The 18,339-nt window shown below is 33.1% G+C and overlaps 1 protein-coding gene across 3 annotated transcripts in view; it reads right to left on the reverse strand.

The window, feature by feature from the left end:
* Nucleotides 1-18,339, reverse strand: part of LOC148608506 (uncharacterized) — a 32,584-nt gene that overhangs the window by 5,342 nt on the left and 8,903 nt on the right. For 2 of the 3 annotated variants that reach the window (XM_088544401.1, XM_088544399.1), the window contains exons 2-11: nucleotides 17,793-17,889; nucleotides 17,259-17,463; nucleotides 16,757-16,806; nucleotides 16,182-16,260; nucleotides 14,804-14,854; nucleotides 12,792-13,077; nucleotides 12,337-12,382; nucleotides 11,352-11,536; nucleotides 7,575-7,685; nucleotides 4,783-4,924 (exon numbers count right to left, since the gene is read on the reverse strand). In XM_088544401.1, the coding sequence (XP_088400527.1) occupies nucleotides 4,783-4,924; nucleotides 7,575-7,685; nucleotides 11,352-11,536; nucleotides 12,337-12,382; nucleotides 12,792-13,077; nucleotides 14,804-14,854; nucleotides 16,182-16,260; nucleotides 16,757-16,806; nucleotides 17,259-17,463; nucleotides 17,793-17,837 (1,200 nt within the window). In that variant the 5' untranslated portion in view covers nucleotides 17,838-17,889. Of the gene's footprint in view, nucleotides 1-4,782; nucleotides 4,925-7,574; nucleotides 7,686-11,351; nucleotides 11,537-12,336; nucleotides 12,383-12,791; nucleotides 13,078-14,803; nucleotides 14,855-16,181; nucleotides 16,261-16,756; nucleotides 16,807-17,258; nucleotides 17,464-17,792; nucleotides 17,975-18,339 lie in introns of those variants that run through there. The other variant, XM_088544400.1, reaches the window with a different exon arrangement.

Here is an 18,339-nt window from a genome sequence, read left to right on the forward strand (position 1 = left end):
ATTTTCTATCTTGGGGCACTGCCATAATACAAAAACATATCAATTTCCAAGAACAATGCTACCTCAATTTAACTGTGATGTCACAGATAAACAGAATAACATCAGTTTTTCACAGATACACAGAATAACATCAGTTTTTCAAAGAGTGTCACTTTTGTTCACTGTGGTATTTTCTGTCTGATCTTCAGACATTATTCTGTATATATTATAAAGAAAAGTTTCACAAGCAACCAAGCAACATGGTAGCAGCCTTGAAAGAAGCTGCAAATGGTTCACACTTCAATTCACCTGAGTAACATCTGTTTCATGCTTGTTCCTCATTGGTCATCCATTTTGATGTTTCATAATATAAATTTGGCCATAGATTCAAATTCTAAAAATTTCTTTTTAATATAGAATCCTTTAAGTGGGTGTCTTCCTCAATCCTTTATGTCATGGTCCCAGTTGTTCAAAAGATTTATCTGCTGGACAAAAAATGTCTACTGAATAAGTCTAGTACAGTCTAAGTTTTCCTTAAGATATTTATTTATCCAGCACATAAAGTTTAGAACAACCAGGATATGATCATTTTGATATAAACCACGAAATGTTCATGAGAGGTTTATTTTCACTGTTTGCTTCAGACATGTAGCATGAACATTTTCATGATAGTACATTATAATACAGTGTGTTCAAATCCTGATTTCAGAACATAGATTGACTGCCAAAACCAAAACAAAATTAGAAAATATCCATACAAATAATTCAGATAAAACCCTGTTTATATGTAGTGAAGATAAGAACAGACAAATTCAAGCCCACATAAGAGGAACTAATGATACAGGGAATCACTCATACACATTTGAGGATATATGTACTTGGTAGCTGTCTCATTCTTACTTATTCTACATCTTAGGTTAATGAAAAAAATCTGTCTTCTACATTCAAAATTAAATACTGATGTTAGAATTTAATCTTAGCTTTGTTATCATGTTTATAAACATGGACTTTATTATTAACTAAAAAAGATCATTTTGATAGTCTAATACATGTAATAAAACAAGTACATGTATTTATCTAGAAAAAGGAACAGATATGGTGAAATGCAATAAATGCAACCTGTAACCTGATATAGTCAGGTTCAGTAGTGTTACTTGTTGTAAAAATATAATAATAATTTAAACTTAACCATTAGAGATCGCAAAAATGTGGATCAAGAATTTGTAAGAAAAAAGTAACAAGTTACAGAAATATTTTAAGGATACTATGCCTTGTCACAACATAAAACAAATGACATATATTTATGTATTTTTCATTAAGAAATGAAGTTAAAAAATACATTTGTAACTAAAATGTTTAGAAAACGTCCACTTAATGTGTTTTCTCAATTATATGATTAGCTGAAATTTTTAAAAAACAAATCATCAACAAATCAATGTCAGAAAGGTATTCCAAGATACATGTACTTAATTGTCTACAAAAGTAGTAATGATACTGTTACAGTTTATACAAAATGTCAACATCACAGGAAAACTTAAAATTTGCAAATGGGTTCAAGGCACAACCCCAAAATCAATCCAAGCCATCCTTTTTTTTGTGGTGTGGCACCTTTTGTTACAATATTATAGAGATCAATACATTTGTACTGAAGTTTATGTCTGGATACAAAATGTCCATAGGATAATAATGATATCAGAACTATACCATAATATGGCTACAAATTTTTACAGATGTATAATACTAATTAATAAAGGCACACGGTAAAATGGGTGGTTCTATACATTACATCCTATCACCATTACATTCCATCATTTATCTATCACTGTTTTTATCTTATCAAATGACATAAATTTGCCCTCATTCAGGCAGGAGTAAATTAAAGGATCACAACATATGTCAGGATGTAAACCTGTAAGTTACCATGGCATCATCAGGAGATGCACTGATGCCAATCAAGTGTCATTTTAGTCAACAAGCAGATATCACACTTAAATGTGTGAATTGTGATTCATATTTGTGCTCACTATGCTCCCAGAAGATCCATGCCTTAAAATCAACTAAGAACCACCAGATTATAAGCACCAAGGGATGCTGCAGAATCACATTGTATCTTTGACCTTGAAACTTTAACATGTACTACTAATGAAGGTCAGAAGTATGTTTCTTTCTGTGTTGACTGTGATGTATGTATCTGTTTACTGTTTTTAAAACACATAAAGATCATAATAATTCTGAGATAAAGGAAAAAACTTACAGAACTTGAAGAGTTAGGGAAACAAGTAGAAGATGAAATTCCACTCTTTGACAAAAAAGAAGAAGAGCTAGAAATAATGAAGAAAGACTGGGTTAAAGAATATAATAATATCAGGGACCAGATTGAAGCTAGAACAAAAGAATTGAAAGATATTGTGACTAAATTTGCTGATGATTTAAACATTCAGTTTATGAAAATGAGTGGAGAAAAACTGGATGAAATAAAAAAAGAACTTAGTCAAGTACAAAATAATCGAAGTATTATAAAAAAAAAAAAAAAAAACTAAAGCAGAAATCAATAGGAGGTTCCTTTCAGTTAAAGTTTTGGATGTTGTAAATCAAAAGAAAATTACTGATACAATATCACATGTAAAAACAGGAAAACAAATCACTGATACAATATCACATGTAAAAACAGGAAAACAAATCTCTGATACAATATCACATGTAAAAACAGGAAAACAAATCAATCTGGCTTTATTTTATTCTCAGAGGAAGTGTATGGGTCGGAATTAAAGAGAATTTTTAGAAATGTTTGTAAAGTGACAGTTGTTAATACTTACTCTGGGTCTAGCCTACCAAATGTATGTCAAATGTTACAAACAAACAACAAAATAATAATAGAAGACAAAAATAAAATCAGTGACATTCTGTGGTAATACAATAACCACCTTGTCTCAGATAAACCGGAACCAATATGAGATATGTCTGTAATGTTTAATGGAGATATTGTCATTTCAACAAAACAAAAGGAACTTCATATTTACAAAACAGACCAGACTTTACAACAATACTATTCATTTGAACCACTATACACATTAGGAGTTTGTGTAAATAATGACGATGAAATAGTGGTAGGATCAATGAAGAAGACATATCTGATGTTACTATAGATAGTACCACACAAGTAATGATCATGAACAACTCAGGAGAAGCACTGAACACATTTGAAAATATGAAAATAATGAAAACCTGTTTACTTGGCCATCACAAATTGAAATGAAAGATGAAAACATTTATTTAATAGACTCACTAAAAGCTAAGGAAGCAAGGGTGGTTATGTTAAGCATCAGTGAAGGATTCAAATGTGATTATCGTGGGTTAAAACACATGAAATTAATACAAACATTTTTACCAACAGAATTAGCAGTGAATAAATCTGGTTCTGGTTTCAGACATGAATAACCATTCTATACATATACTGAATCCCTCAGGACAGTTAGTCCAACTTCATCATGTCAGTGATATAGAGGTTGTAAACCCATATTGTCTACATAGAGACCAGAAGGAGTTAGTATGGGTTGGGTGTAATCACTATAATGTTAGTATAAGAAAAAAGAAAATGAAGGAAAAAACCTCCTTTCAGCCAATGAAGGGAAATACCTGCTTTAAGCCAATGAAGGGAAATACCTGCTTTCAGCCAATGAAGGGAAAAACATGCAATAGGCCAATTGCAAAAATTCATGTTCTTGAACTGAAATACTTACTTTGAAATAAAATTTAAATCACACACATTTTTTTCCTAAAAATAAATGCTTCATGGCAGTAAAATGATGCACTTATTTCAGTAGTGTTTGCTTGAACTTTTATCGCAGGTGCACATCAGATGTTCTAGGAAGACACATATATTTCTGTTAATTGAGACATCACTTAAATACTAACATTGTGGTGCATCATTAATACAGTCATTGTTTCAATACCAATACTGTAAAAATATAAATTGCCACCATTTTTGCAGTGGACTTTAAAAGCGCAAAAAAAAAGTACCTGCAAAATTGATTTCAAACATTATGTAACAGTAAGCATTGTTTTACACAGCGAAAATTGATATTTGCAAATATGTCCACTTGACAGAATCCACAAAAATTTAGCAACCACAAAAATTAATATGTTTACAGTAGCTCTCTCATAGGGAAAACCTAAAATCAATTGTCACAAAAATATTTCTTACCATGCTGCAACTAGAAAAATAGGGTGTGGGCCCATTTTCAAATTTTTGGGTTCTGGTAATGTTATTTTTATCTAGGAAAGCACAACTTATTTTCATCTCCAAGCATAGAGAATGTGCTTTAAAATGAGACAAATTTATACAGAGTTGGATCAAAAATATTGACCTGAAAAGAGATTATAAGTATATGGTGGCCACAAAAAGTTGTGACTTCTTTTAAGATTAAGATTCATTTCTTGGTGCCTAATCACAGCAGAATTGTTACACCTGGAATCTACAGAATAATGATGTTCCTCACTAAAGTTACTATGTTAATCTGTTGTATTAACAACTTTTAGACAGGCGGTAGAGGAAATGTAGTGCATTTCAATCGAATTCAAAATGACTAAAACTGTTTCACTGTCGTACATCTGCATAGCAAAGTCTAAAAGGTTAGTCCATCAGATGCATTTCACCAAGAAAAAGTTCCAAACAGTTTCGAGTATAATGCCATTTTAGAATTTGTCTGAATCTTACATGGGCATGCAGTTAAATAAACTTGTTCATGTATTTAGACATACCTGTAATGACATACCTGTAATGACATACCTGTAATGACATACCTGTAATGAGTACCTGTCTTTTAAACCTTCCATTTCATCCATGGAAATATTACTAATGAGGTCATCAGGGTCAAGGTCTTTATCCCTCCAATCAGTAAGGACATTCCTTAATTTGTCCCATCTGTCATCCTCTGTCATGGTTCTAAAAAAAAAATATAAGATCAAATGTCAGTCTTTTCCTTCTCTCATTGAGAACAGTCCTTAGACTTGTTATTAAATTGGAACAAAATTACCAGCAATTTATAGGCAAGTAAATAATTTGAGAACTTTCCATGGAAGAAATGTTTCAACTGCATACTTATTGTATTTGTGTGACCAAATAAAAAGCAAGTAATACAACAAATAAAGCCTCTAGAGAGCCTGAATCACTCACCTGGAGATCTGGAAATCATGTGGTCATCTCATTTGATCATTTAAGGTCTAAATGGCCTCTGGAGACCATCTTGTTTTATCACTAGATATTAAAATTGTCCCTTTTATTATTTTTGCCAAGTTTGGTCACCATTGGTTTAGTAAAAGCACAGATATAGGCCAAAATGTGTTTCCGAATTGGGTTTCAATGGCAACTTTGAGTGGCTGCAGCCACTTGCTGAGCCACCTGAGCCACACAAAAAGTAAATCTGTTGTTCAAGGAACTGAGGTCATTATCCCTATCAAGGTTCAAAATATTGGCACATGGGATTTCAGAGGAGTTGATCTTTGAAAATTGGCCAATCAGAAACTTAAATGGCCTCTGGTGGTCATCTTGTTTAAAAAGTGGAACAGAAAATGGATGTTCTGTAGAAGCATACATCATTTCTACCAATTCATTTAGTAGAACAAATTGAACAAAATTACAGACAAAGGACGCTGGATGCAAAGTGATAAACTCACTGCCACATTTTGTCCAGGTGAGTTAAAAAGAAAAAAAAATCACAGAAGTTAAGGTCATCCATTAAAGACTAAACACATCTGTGCTACTGCTCAATGAGCATACCCCTCTCTCCCTAATTAGACCTGTTGTCTAAGACCTTACATTGAAATAGCTAGAAATTGGTTAGTGCAGTATGGGATCATACACTGAAGTCACATACAAAATACTAAGTGACTGTTAATTGTAGATGCTGAGAAAAGTGTAACAAACATTTTGCCATAAATGTTTAAAAATACACTTAAGTCATTAAACAGGCAGTAGAATGGCGACATATCTGAAATTAGTTAGTGCACTACTGGGATCCATTCCTGAAATTTGCATATCTAATATTAAGCGGCCGTTCTTTGTAGTTGCAGAGAAAAATGCTATAAAATATCAGAATACGTTCTTCTGACAATGGATATTTTTTTCATTAATTATTCAATATATCTGTTTTCAGTAAAGACATAAATATCAGGAAAGTCAAAGCAAACGTTGTCAGGTTAAAACCTATATCCTTTATAGTAATTTTAGCCAACACTTTCCACTTAACAGAAACAAACAACAAAATTTATCATAGGAAGCTGTATAGTTTGACAGCGATTGTATGTACAACAATTTCAGTTATTGATGGTCTGATACAAAACAGCTTTTACATACAACGTACATGTAGGAAGAATTTTTAAGTACCAAATTATAACACTTGAATATTTCAATTATCAATTGTTTAATTCAGGAACACAGAAACAAATAACTACACAGAAAAGCTAGAGTCAATGACAATTAAATATAATCACAGAGGTAAAAAAAAATGCACACATTGTGATATTAGTTTTAATAAACTATTTATAGATATGGTTTTCTGAGAACTAAATCAAACTTCAAACAGAATTAGAAACATCACTGGAAAAGGATATTATCAACTGAAGCCAATTTGTTCCCAATAAAAATGCAAAGCTTCAGAACTCTCAACAAAAATTCAAAACAATACACAAAAATATCTTTTGATGTATGAATCCCTGATTTAATTAATCACAGCATAATATGTGATTGATCACTTAGCTATAATATATGGTTAAATGATAAAGACCTGCATTTAAGTATGGGGTATTACATGTATGTAACATGTTGTAAACAGGAAAAGGGGTTTTCAAAACAAATACATTACAAGGATTAGACACTAAGAGTAGTCCGGTAGTCCTGTGTCTACCTAATTTTAGAGAGGACTACCATAACATCTTAATTGGTAGTCCTTTCCGCTACCAGAATTAATTCTGAAAATATTAGCAGTCTTAAGAAGGACAAAATAATTTTAAGGACTACCTAATTTATGATCTGAAATTCCTGCAGGTTACCTAGCGAGAAAAGTTAGCGTCAAACCCTGATTACATATGAAAAGCATTTGAATATCTGGAACAAGGAATTGCTATTTGTATGTAATTTGCTTTTAGAAATAGGTCTTAGTGTCACATGCACATAACTGATAGTTAAGTAAGACATAAATCCATGATCGTAACTGTATCATATATACACTGTATTATATATATGACTAACTATTTATATGAATCATCTTTTATAATGTTCTCTTTGAAAAAAAAAACCACCAGTATAGTTTTAAAAAAATTAAAGTTTCATCCACACTATAATTTTTCAAGTAAACAAGAATGATATTTATGTTCAGAGATTTATTAGTGACCACAAGGGAGATTTTATGTCATCTTTAAGGAAGAGAATCTGATTAAAATCATGTGAGGTATATGATTATCCAAAGAAGTCTTGATAAACAACCAGACCAACAACTGACTTTCACAAAATGCTGAATAGGTTTTCAGATGACCTCCTGTGTATGTCTTCTATCATATTCCAATACATTTCTCAAATAAAATACAATATAACTTACCCCAGATCCTGAGCAGCCACTATGTAGAGTTCTTGGCTTTCATTTAATATCCCCTTCACAACCTGTTCCTCTATTAACTGGCTTTGTAAATGTCCATTTAGTTCTAAGATCCTTAAAACAAAGATAAATTAATGGCATTATTTCACATTTTTATGGAAAGATCATAAATAAAAAAAGACAAAATAGTAAATTTATTAAACAAAAAATGTGTTATAATTTTGTAAAAAAAAAAAAAAAAACATTTTTTAAAAGAAGTAAATAATTGGAAAAACACCGTTTTGAGGTACCAAGCAGAAAATTTTAAATTTCAATGATGAATACAACCAAACCGTAAACATGACGACAACTTACTCACCAGCACCCACCCTAGCTCTATACATGATGACAACTTACTCACCAGCACCCTACTTAGCTCTATACATGATGACCACTTACTTACCGGCACCCAACCTAGCTCTATACATGATGACAACTTACTTACCAGCACCAAACAGGTCTATACATGATGACAACTTACTCACCAGCACCCACCCTAGCTCTATACATGATGACAACTTACTCACTGTCACCCACCCTAGCTCTATACATGATGACAACTTACTCACTGTCACCCACCCTAGCTCTATACATGATGATCACTTACTCACCAGCACCCACCCTAGCTCTACATGATGATCACTTACTCACCAGCACCCACCCTAGCTCTATACATGATGACAACTTACTTACCAGCACCAAACAGGTCTATACATGATGACAACTTACTCACCAGCACCCACCCTAGCTCTATACATGATGATCACTTACTTACCAGCATCCAACCTAGCTCTATACATGATGACAACTTACTCACTGTCACCCACCCTAGCTCTATACATGATGACAACTTACTCACCAGCACCACCCTAGCTCTATACATGATGACCACTTACTTACCAGCACAAAACAGGTCTATACATGATGACAACTTACTCACTGTCACCCACCCTAGCTCTATACATGATGACAACTTACTCACCAGCACCCACCCTAGCTCTATACATGATGACAACTTACTCACTGTCACCCACCCTAGCTCTATACATGATGACAACTTACTCACTGTCACCCACCCTAGCTCTATACATGATGACCACTTACTTACCAGCACCCACCCTAGCTCTATACATGATGACAACTTACTCACTGTCACCCACCCTAGCTCTATACATGATGACCACTTACTTACCAGCACCCACCCTAGCTCTATACATGATGACAACTTACTCACCAGCACTCACCCTAGCTCTATACATGATGACCACTTACTTACCAGCACTCACCCTAGCTCTATACAAGATGACAACTTACTCACCAGCACCCACCCTAGCTCTATACATGATGACCACTTACTTACCAGCACTCACCCTAGCTCTATACAAGATGACAACTTATTCACCAGCACCCACCCTAGCTCTATACATGATGACCACTTACTTACCAGCACCCACCCTAGCTCTATACATGATGACCACTTACTTACCAGCACCAAACAGGTCTATACATGATGACAACTTACTCACCAGCACCATCCTAGCTCTATACATGATGACCACTTACTTACCAGCACCAAACAGGTCTATACATGATGACAACTTACACACCAGCACCCACCCTAGCTCTATACATGATGACAACTTACTCACTGTCACCCACCCTATCTCTATACATGATGACAACTTACTCACTGTCACCCATCCTAGCTCTATACATGATGACCACTCACTCACTGGCACCCAACCTAATTAAAAACATGACTTCCACTTACTCATCTGAAACCAACCAAGCTGTAAACATGATGTCTGTCCACTTACTCACCTGAAACCAACCTAGCTGTAAACATGATGTTCACTTACTCGCCTGAAACCAACCTCGCTGTAAACATGATGTCCACTTACTTGCCTGAAACCAACCTCGCTGTAAACATGATTTCCACTTACTCACCAGCACCAAACTTAGCTCAATGTATTACAGCTTGCACAACAAAATCATGTCTATTTTTTGTAGTGCAGGAATTTGTTTTTCAACAATACTTAGCATTATATGCCTTATGAGTGTCATATACATGTATCGGTAGTTAATTATTGAAGTGTTTTAGAATTTTCACAACTTAAGAAGCTTCATCAAACCAAATGAGCATGGTTGGGCAATAGATTATATGCTATATTGCCTTACTGATTAGGAAGTTGTAGAAGCATACATATACTTGTTAGGTGTTAGTCTGATTTGAGTTGTTGTCTTATTATCTGTAGCTCCTCTATTCTAAAACCACTGAATATAATTTAAAGAAGCTTTCACAATTTTTTATCACAAGATGTCACTGTGCATATGTTCCATTATCATCTGTATAACTTTTGGGATTTACAAATGTGAAACATGAACTATGAATAGTCCATAACTCTCTATAAATCTTGAATTGAATTAAGTTGAAAAATCAATCACAAATTCTTCATCAAAATGTGTTCCTCCTGTTGGTCTTTTTTCTTCATCTGAATGACATTTTGGGTTTCCTGATGCAAACATGGAATTTGTCATTAGTCGACCAAGTGTGCATTTTCTAATTCCCATCTCATCTAAAACCACTAAATTCTTCATGACAAGCTTTCTTTAAATGTCTTGTCTTGTCATAATGCAATGGTAAACCTTCTTTTTTGCATTTTATCTTGCACCAGAACAAAATAAATCTGAGTGATTTCAATAAACAATTAATAAGCTTATTACCGATAATTACCATACAGGAGATACATTATCATTACTGATTAGCTTCCATTTAAAACCAAATAAAATTTCATTTAATTAGATTGATTGGTAAGAGTATTTGGCAATTAAATAAATGGAAGATAGGTAATTGGCATGGAAAAAAGTCACGCAACAAAATAATACTCAGTTTGACTACTGTATTTGATTAAGATTTACCTAACTCATTATAATAAATCAGGGAGTATACATTACTAACAGTCTCTGAAGAAATTTAAAATAAAAATCAAGGTGTGAATTTGACTGAGCCCCTATTTAACTTGTTAGAACTTACACCCGTATAGAAACCAGTGCATGATTTTTGTAGTGAATGTAATGCTGTGTTAATTTACAAATTTTGGTGTGTTCCTAACTGCTACTGATATAGGGAACTGCTGAACAAACAAAATTAGAATCAGAGCATGATTTTTATAGTGAATCTAATAATGCACTGACCTTGTTCAGTGTGCAATGACATCAATCCTTACTTACGATTTATTTTACACTTAAGATTTTTTTTGTGAAAAAGAATGTTGCACCCAACTTACCACTCCCAACAAAAGCTGTAAACATGATGTCCATTTACTCATCACCCCAACCTAGCTATAAACATGATGTCCACTTACTTACCACTATCCAACCTAGCTATAAACATGATGTCCACTTACTTACCACTATCCAACCTAGCTATAAACATGATGTTCACTTACTCACAACAACCAAACCAAGATGAAAACATGACGTCCACTTATTCACCACCACCAAACCTAGCCATAAACATGATGTCCACTTACTCACCACCCCAACTAGCTGTAAAGATGATATCTACTTACTCACCACCCCAACCTATCTGTAAACATGATGTTATTTACTCACCACCATCAACCCTAGCTGTAAACATGTTGTCCACTTAGTCACCACCACTGAACCTAACCGAAAACATAATGTCCACATACTCACCTACACCCTAACTACCCTTATACATAACAAAAACTAACTCACCTACATCCAATAAGATATGCATGGCTATCACCTGCTTTACTGATCAGTAGGTCACCAGTAGAATTTCTCTGAAGAGTCAACCCAAACTGGTCAGACTGTTTAGGGATACAGGCACACTTAACTTCCTGTTTGTGGTGACCTCCAAGCAGATCAAATAGTGCACAACGACTTGTGACAGGTTTTTTCTATCAAACAAATTAAGCAAAAATTGAAAATTAAAAAAAAAAACAACCAAAGTGGTGCAAATTCAAATACAGGTCAAGAAGAGGAGATTGATATACAATTAAGGTTTTTTTTTTGTCATGGTGGATGTTTAAACTTCAACTTGTTAAATGAGTAATATGTAACTATCCATCATATATTTCATATTCATGCTTGGAAAATTAATCAATTCAAAAGGAAAAAAAGTCATTCTTTATTAATACAATAATGACAAGGTGAAGCTGTGTATCAATTGTATAAACTTGACCTTAGACCTCAGAAACAGATCAGACTACATTTTATATATCAAGTAAAGTCAAAATCATTGGAGGGTGCTTTTTTACATAAATGTTCAAATGGATGGCTCTGAACAGAATGGACAGTTACACTAACTTATCCCTTCATCAAGTGTACACAAAAAAAATATTACTATATTTAGGATCCTGGTTGCTCATTTTTGTGGATTCTGTCAAATTAACATAAATTAGGGTATTAATTTTCATATTTTTGAAATAACTATTATCAAAGCGTTAAAAAACAATGTTGCTGATACATATGAACTATTGTTTACTATGAAAATAGTAAGTACACGGCAAAATTGATAATTTATATATAAATGAGACATTAAAAGAACAAGACTACAAAATCACATCCAGAGCTCTGTCTTTGACATACAATATCAAATACTGGCATTTTCATTTTAAAACAAAGAGAAAAAAGTATCTGTTGTTTGTCCTAGATCCTTCTATAAGATATTAATATATCTTGTACATTCTATACTAACCTTCCTAGCTGGTTTTTCCAGGGTTTTAACCTTTCTCTGTCTATATCTGTAATAGAATTAATTAAATTACCAATTAATCTTTAAAAGTTCATCTATCATTACTTAGTGTCAAAATAGTACTTTAAACAGGAAAATAAATGATTGATACAGTATTCTTTCAAGACATTTCAAGACTTCATCAGTTCAGTTCTTTCAAAGGTCCATATTGAAGATCTGGGATTTTTCAAAAGTCAATAAATTTCTCTTGAGATTAAAAAAAATCTCCGATTTTAATAAGTAATGGTACCTGCAATCCACCTGTAGTCAGGGAGAATATGTTTCATCATTTCCAACAAAATCATTGTTCCTGCTGGTAAGACAATTGCATGTGACCCTGTCTTTAATGTCGTACAGTCAATTACACAAAAAATTATTTTTGACGATATCCTCATTTCAAAAGCAAATAATAAGTTTACCCAGCAGGAAGATCTTTGTGTAGTGATGGCTCTGAGCACTTTCTTAACTTCGCCAATGGTGATGATACAATAGAGGATGAAGGTGATGCATTATGGGCTGGCATGAAAATGATAGGAGAAGCTCTTCCATCTTTGGAGATCTGTCTGGCAGCCATGTATTTCTCACGATCTAACTCTGATGTAAAATGTTCCATGGCATCAGGATCTTCTGACTCCAAGCGTAATAGCTCGTACACATGAGACAGCAGAAGTTCTTTATCCTGCACACTTAGGTGGTCATAGTTGTCTGTAATAAAAAATAATGCCAATGCAACAGATTAATTAACTCAAAGACAAACATTCACTATAGCAAATAATTATTGATCATCAATTTTCAATTATTACTTCAGTCTGTTGTCTGCACCATGTACATGTAGAGGAAATTCAGTGAACTGACTGCTAAAAAATGTCCATGTTTAAAGTATGGGAATAAAAAATTTTCAAACTTTCAAAAGGCAATTAAAACCACTAGCTGTTGGATACATTTACTTATATGTAGACAATATTTTTAGCTCATTTAGAGTTTAAAAAAGTTTTAAAGATAAAAACATATATATGTCATATGGCAATGTATGGAAAATGATCTGGAGATAAAATATAACTATATGTATTTGATGAACATACAATTTAAATTCACAATGTAGTAAAATTAATGACCACAGACTGAGACAATACAAGCTGTAGTTTTGACCTAAATTCTTCTCCAACAAATGTATGAACCTGTCAATTTGTAGTAAAATTTCCCAGAATGATTAATACATTGTTTTCTAAATATAACCATTATGACGATATGGTTACAGGTACAAGTATTTAAAATTAAGTATCATTAAAACCAATGTTTCTATACATTTAATATAAAGATGACAGTGAATTATTCAATGTTTCATGTGTAATTAACTTTTTTAATTCACATGTGTAATAAACTTTTATAATTCACATGTGAAATCAATTTTGTATTTCACTTTCAGACTTTCTCCTACAAAAACATTTCCCTTGTTAACTTTATATGATGTCACCAAGGATTTAGAATACCAATCTGTCAGTCACAAAATTCAAAAAAAATTTTTGAAAATGAAAAAAATAAGTATGGTAGATATTTCCTGACCCATACCTTCTTCAAGCATTATGCTGCCATCAACATCAAATTTACATTATGTACCATGTCACAAAACCTACATTTCTGTTTTAATTTTGATCTTTTCTTTTTTATGCATATTTACATTAAAGTACAGAAAGAGACATAATGTGGATGAACACCGATATAGTGACGTACCACTTTTAGAGTGCTTCTCAATAATTGTTTTTCTTCGGGACACTTTTGTTACTCTCTTTTGTACTGTGAGTGGTAAGCTTTACCACTTTAAATGTAGAAAAAATATCAAAATGTCTTCATAGACTAAACAGATATTTACTGCCACTCTAAAAGTGTTATACTACCATGTCATTGATCAGTCATGGTATGTCTCTTTCTGTACTGTACATTCATAATGTGCCACCAATACGTAATCACACTAGGGTGAAGACTGTTCATTGCAGAATTTAAGAAACACAAAACCCTCAGGTCACAATGGGATTCCCTAATTTTTTATATTCTTTTAAATACCGGTATATGTATATAGTGATGTACCACTTTTAGAGTGCTTCTCAATAATTTTTTTTCTTCGGGACACTTTTGTTACTCTCTTTTGTATTGTGAGTGGTACGCTTTACCACTTTAAATGTAGAAAAAATATCAAAATGTCTTCATAGACTAAACAGATATTTACTGCCACTCTAAAAGTGTTATACTACCATCTAATTGATCAGCCATGGTATGTCTCTTTCTGTACTGTACATTCATGATGCGCCACCAATACATAATCACACTAGGGTGAAGACTGTTTATTGCAGAATTTAAGAAACACAAAACCCTCAGGTCACAATGGGATTCCCTAATTTTTTATATTCTTTTAAATACCGGAATATGTACTTACCTAAAAAGGGGAGTCTAATTTCAGCCAAGTCCTCTCCTTTCACATGATGTCCTATAAAATTCCAAGTTAATGTTATTCAATGTTAATTTCTAATGACACATTTAGTTACAATACATAATTATATTTATATTATTTCCTGAGGGATCACCTAAATAACAGAATAAACTCTTTAGATTTTGAAATTTTAAAAAATTAAAAAAAGTGACATTACATAAATAGGAACAAACAGTTCACCAAAGATTTATGGAAATTGCAAGAAAAATGTTTTGGTTGCAGTCTTAAAACAGAATTAAAAGTCCAAAAATTTGAAAACTCATAAAAATTGAAATAGAATGGAAAGAAACAATTCAACAAAATTCAAAAGAAAATTATTTCAATTTCTTGAGCTGTTGTGCCAAGTGTGACTGGGGGTGGACAGACAGGCAGACAGATGGACAACTGTTTACCATTCTGTCTATTGTGCCAAATGTGACTTCAGGATGGACAGACAGGCAGACAGATGGACAACTGTTTACCATTCTGTCTATTGTGTCAAGTGTGACTTGGGGATGGACAGACAGGTAGACAGATAGACAAATGTTTACCATTATATCTATTGTGCCAAGTGTGACTTCAGGATGAACAGACAGGCAGACAGATGGACAACTGTTTACCATTCTGTCTATTGTGTCAAGTGTGACTTGGGGATGGACAGACAGACAGACAGATGGACAACCAATTACCATTCTGTCTATTGTGCCAAGTGTGACTTGGGGATGGACAGACAGGCATACAGATAGACAACTGTTTACCATTCTGTCTATTGTGCCAAGTGTGACTTGGGGATGGACAGACAGGCAAACAGACGGACAACTGTTTACCATTCTGTCTATTGTGCCAAATGTGACTTCAGGATGGACAGACAGGCAAACAGATGGACAACTGTTTACCATTCTGTCTATTGTGCCAAATGTGACTTCAGGATGGACAGACAGGCAAACAGATGGACAACTGTTTACCATTCTGTCTATTGTAGCCAAGTGTGACATGAGGATGGACAGACAGGCAGACAGATGGACAACTTTTTACCATTCTGTCTATTGTGCCAAGTGTGACTGGGGGTGGACAGACAGGCAGACAGATGGACAACTGTTTACCATCTGTCTAGAAATACTGGCATATAAAAACAGATAAAAAACTTGTTCATGTTTTCTTTCAATTTTAAAATCAAAGAACAACGTAAAAAGCAACAAAATAATGATAAAAGTGATTGACATTTCATTATCCTAAAAAAAATTAAAAATACAAGAAATTTATTCTGAATTGCTCAAGCAAAGAAAAAGCAATTTCCATCCAAGCTGAAACAAAGGAAATTATTCATTAAATATCTGTGACTTACTTTGGAATGTCAATATGAACTTATGAAGTCCTTCTTTTTCTAACCATCTTATCACATCTGAAGTGGTCCACTGTCTTAACTACAACCAGGATATATTAACATAAACTACCAACATATTGGGATGACATTTTTTATGTTTATCAGTTTATAGTCTTCTACATATAGATATTTGAGAACAATGGATTTCTTAAAGATTATATTAGCCTTAAAATGGCAATAATTATTTTGTTGGAAATTTTAATTTGTGGATTAACCAAATCTAAAACCACAGATATTGGTATTACTGAATTAAACACATTCATATTTTATACTGTAAATAAGACAATATACATATCTGTGTCTGTTTTTGCATCTCCTGTTACACTGTGTACTGCCAAGGAGTTTTCCTTAATCCTTTCGTACACAAATAACATGTTTCTACATATTATAAAAATCATTGACATACATGTGTAAAGCAGGGGCTGCTCTGGCTTCCAAAATTCTGTTGCCAATTTTCAGAAATTAGAGCAAAAATGGGTGCCAAAAAATTATTCTAAAATTAAAGATCCAATTATTCTTAAATTAAAGATCTATACCTGTCTGATGATTGTTGGTTCTCTCCTTAACGTCTTCTTCAATGTTCCACCTTCAAACAATATTCAAATATTCAAATATCACAATGAAAACTCAACTACCAGTAAACAAATTCATAAACCAAAAATTCTAAAAGTTTTTTACATGGATATTCACAGCAGAACTATCAATAAAAATCAGTATTCATTGTATTACAATAGACTACAGTCTATTCAGCATTTATAGTGTACTGTTTGCAAAAGTTATCTGTAAACATTCTTATAAACTTTCAAAAGCATTTTAAATTATAAAAGCAAAGAAACTGACAAACTTGCCATGTGGCTGCAACTGTATATAGGTCTTTAATTTGCAGAGTTTTATGCATAAATACATGCAACACATGCATATTTTACCAGTTCATCATTTCTGTTATATTTACATACTCTAGAGGAGTAACAACTAACACAGTGAAGATATCATCCGGTAAACTTAATTTAAATGCAAAAATAAAGAACATGAGCTTACTCTTGGACTTGGTATCTGGATCATCTGACTGATTTGACCAATCAGAGTGAAGTAACTGTTCATTTGAAGTCTGCTCTTGTTGTACTTCAAATAATGTGTCCTCTATGATCTTTTGCTGTTTAGCATTGTCTTGCTGCAAACAAGATAAACTAGTGGCCAAACGCTCAGATGACCTCTCTAAATCTTGTCTTGTTATTGACATTTGCTACAAAAATATATAAAATACCTACAGTTTCTAAAAAATATTTTTGCACTTAATGCATTCAACTTTATATTTATACACTTATGACTCTTTCAATTGAAGTGAAAGAAAAACAAGTATGCTACAGTTGTATGCTATTTTATTTAGTAGAAAAATCCTTTCACAATAAACAATATTTACTGTGGGCATGGAAATTATTATTGCCAGTATGTACCAACAATGCATATAATACTGATGTTAAATATAGTTTGCTACAAAGTGAGATTAACTTTGAGTTAACAAACATGTACATGTACATAATGTACACCATAAATAAACAAAAGCACCAATACCTTGAGGACTTTCCCAGGAGTTGACATTGACTGCTCTTCCTCCATCTTAATTAGGTCAACTTACACATTATAGGCTGTTAATATCTACCACATAGTCCTGAATTAAACAAATCCTAACCAACATTAGCTAAAGTTGAAAGAACATATGTAATTTGGATCCAATCAACATCGCCACACTATATTTTAACATGAAATTGAACACATAAAATTTATCACATTTTACATTTAAACTTTCTAGCAATATCTAATAGAAAATCTACTTCTGAATAGTTCACTCCCTCAGTAAGTACATTGGGTGATTGTCATTTAACTGAATAGTCTAGTTAACTCCCTTAGTAAGTACACTGGGTGATTGTCATCTAACTGAATAGTCTAGTTAACTCCCTTAGTAAGTACACTGGGTGATTGTCATCTAACTGAAAAGTCCAGTTAACTCCCTCAGTAAGTACATTGGGTGATTGTCATCTAACTGAAAAGTCCAGTTAACTCCCTTAGTAAGTACATTGGGTGATTGTCATTTAACTGAATAGTCTAGTTAACTCCCTTA

Source organism: Perna viridis, chromosome 9 (assembly GCF_037379345.1).
Source record: "Perna viridis isolate PV_CMFRI_1.1 ecotype Kerala chromosome 9, ASM3737934v1, whole genome shotgun sequence".
Taxonomy (NCBI): Eukaryota; Metazoa; Mollusca; class Bivalvia; order Mytilida; family Mytilidae; genus Perna; species Perna viridis.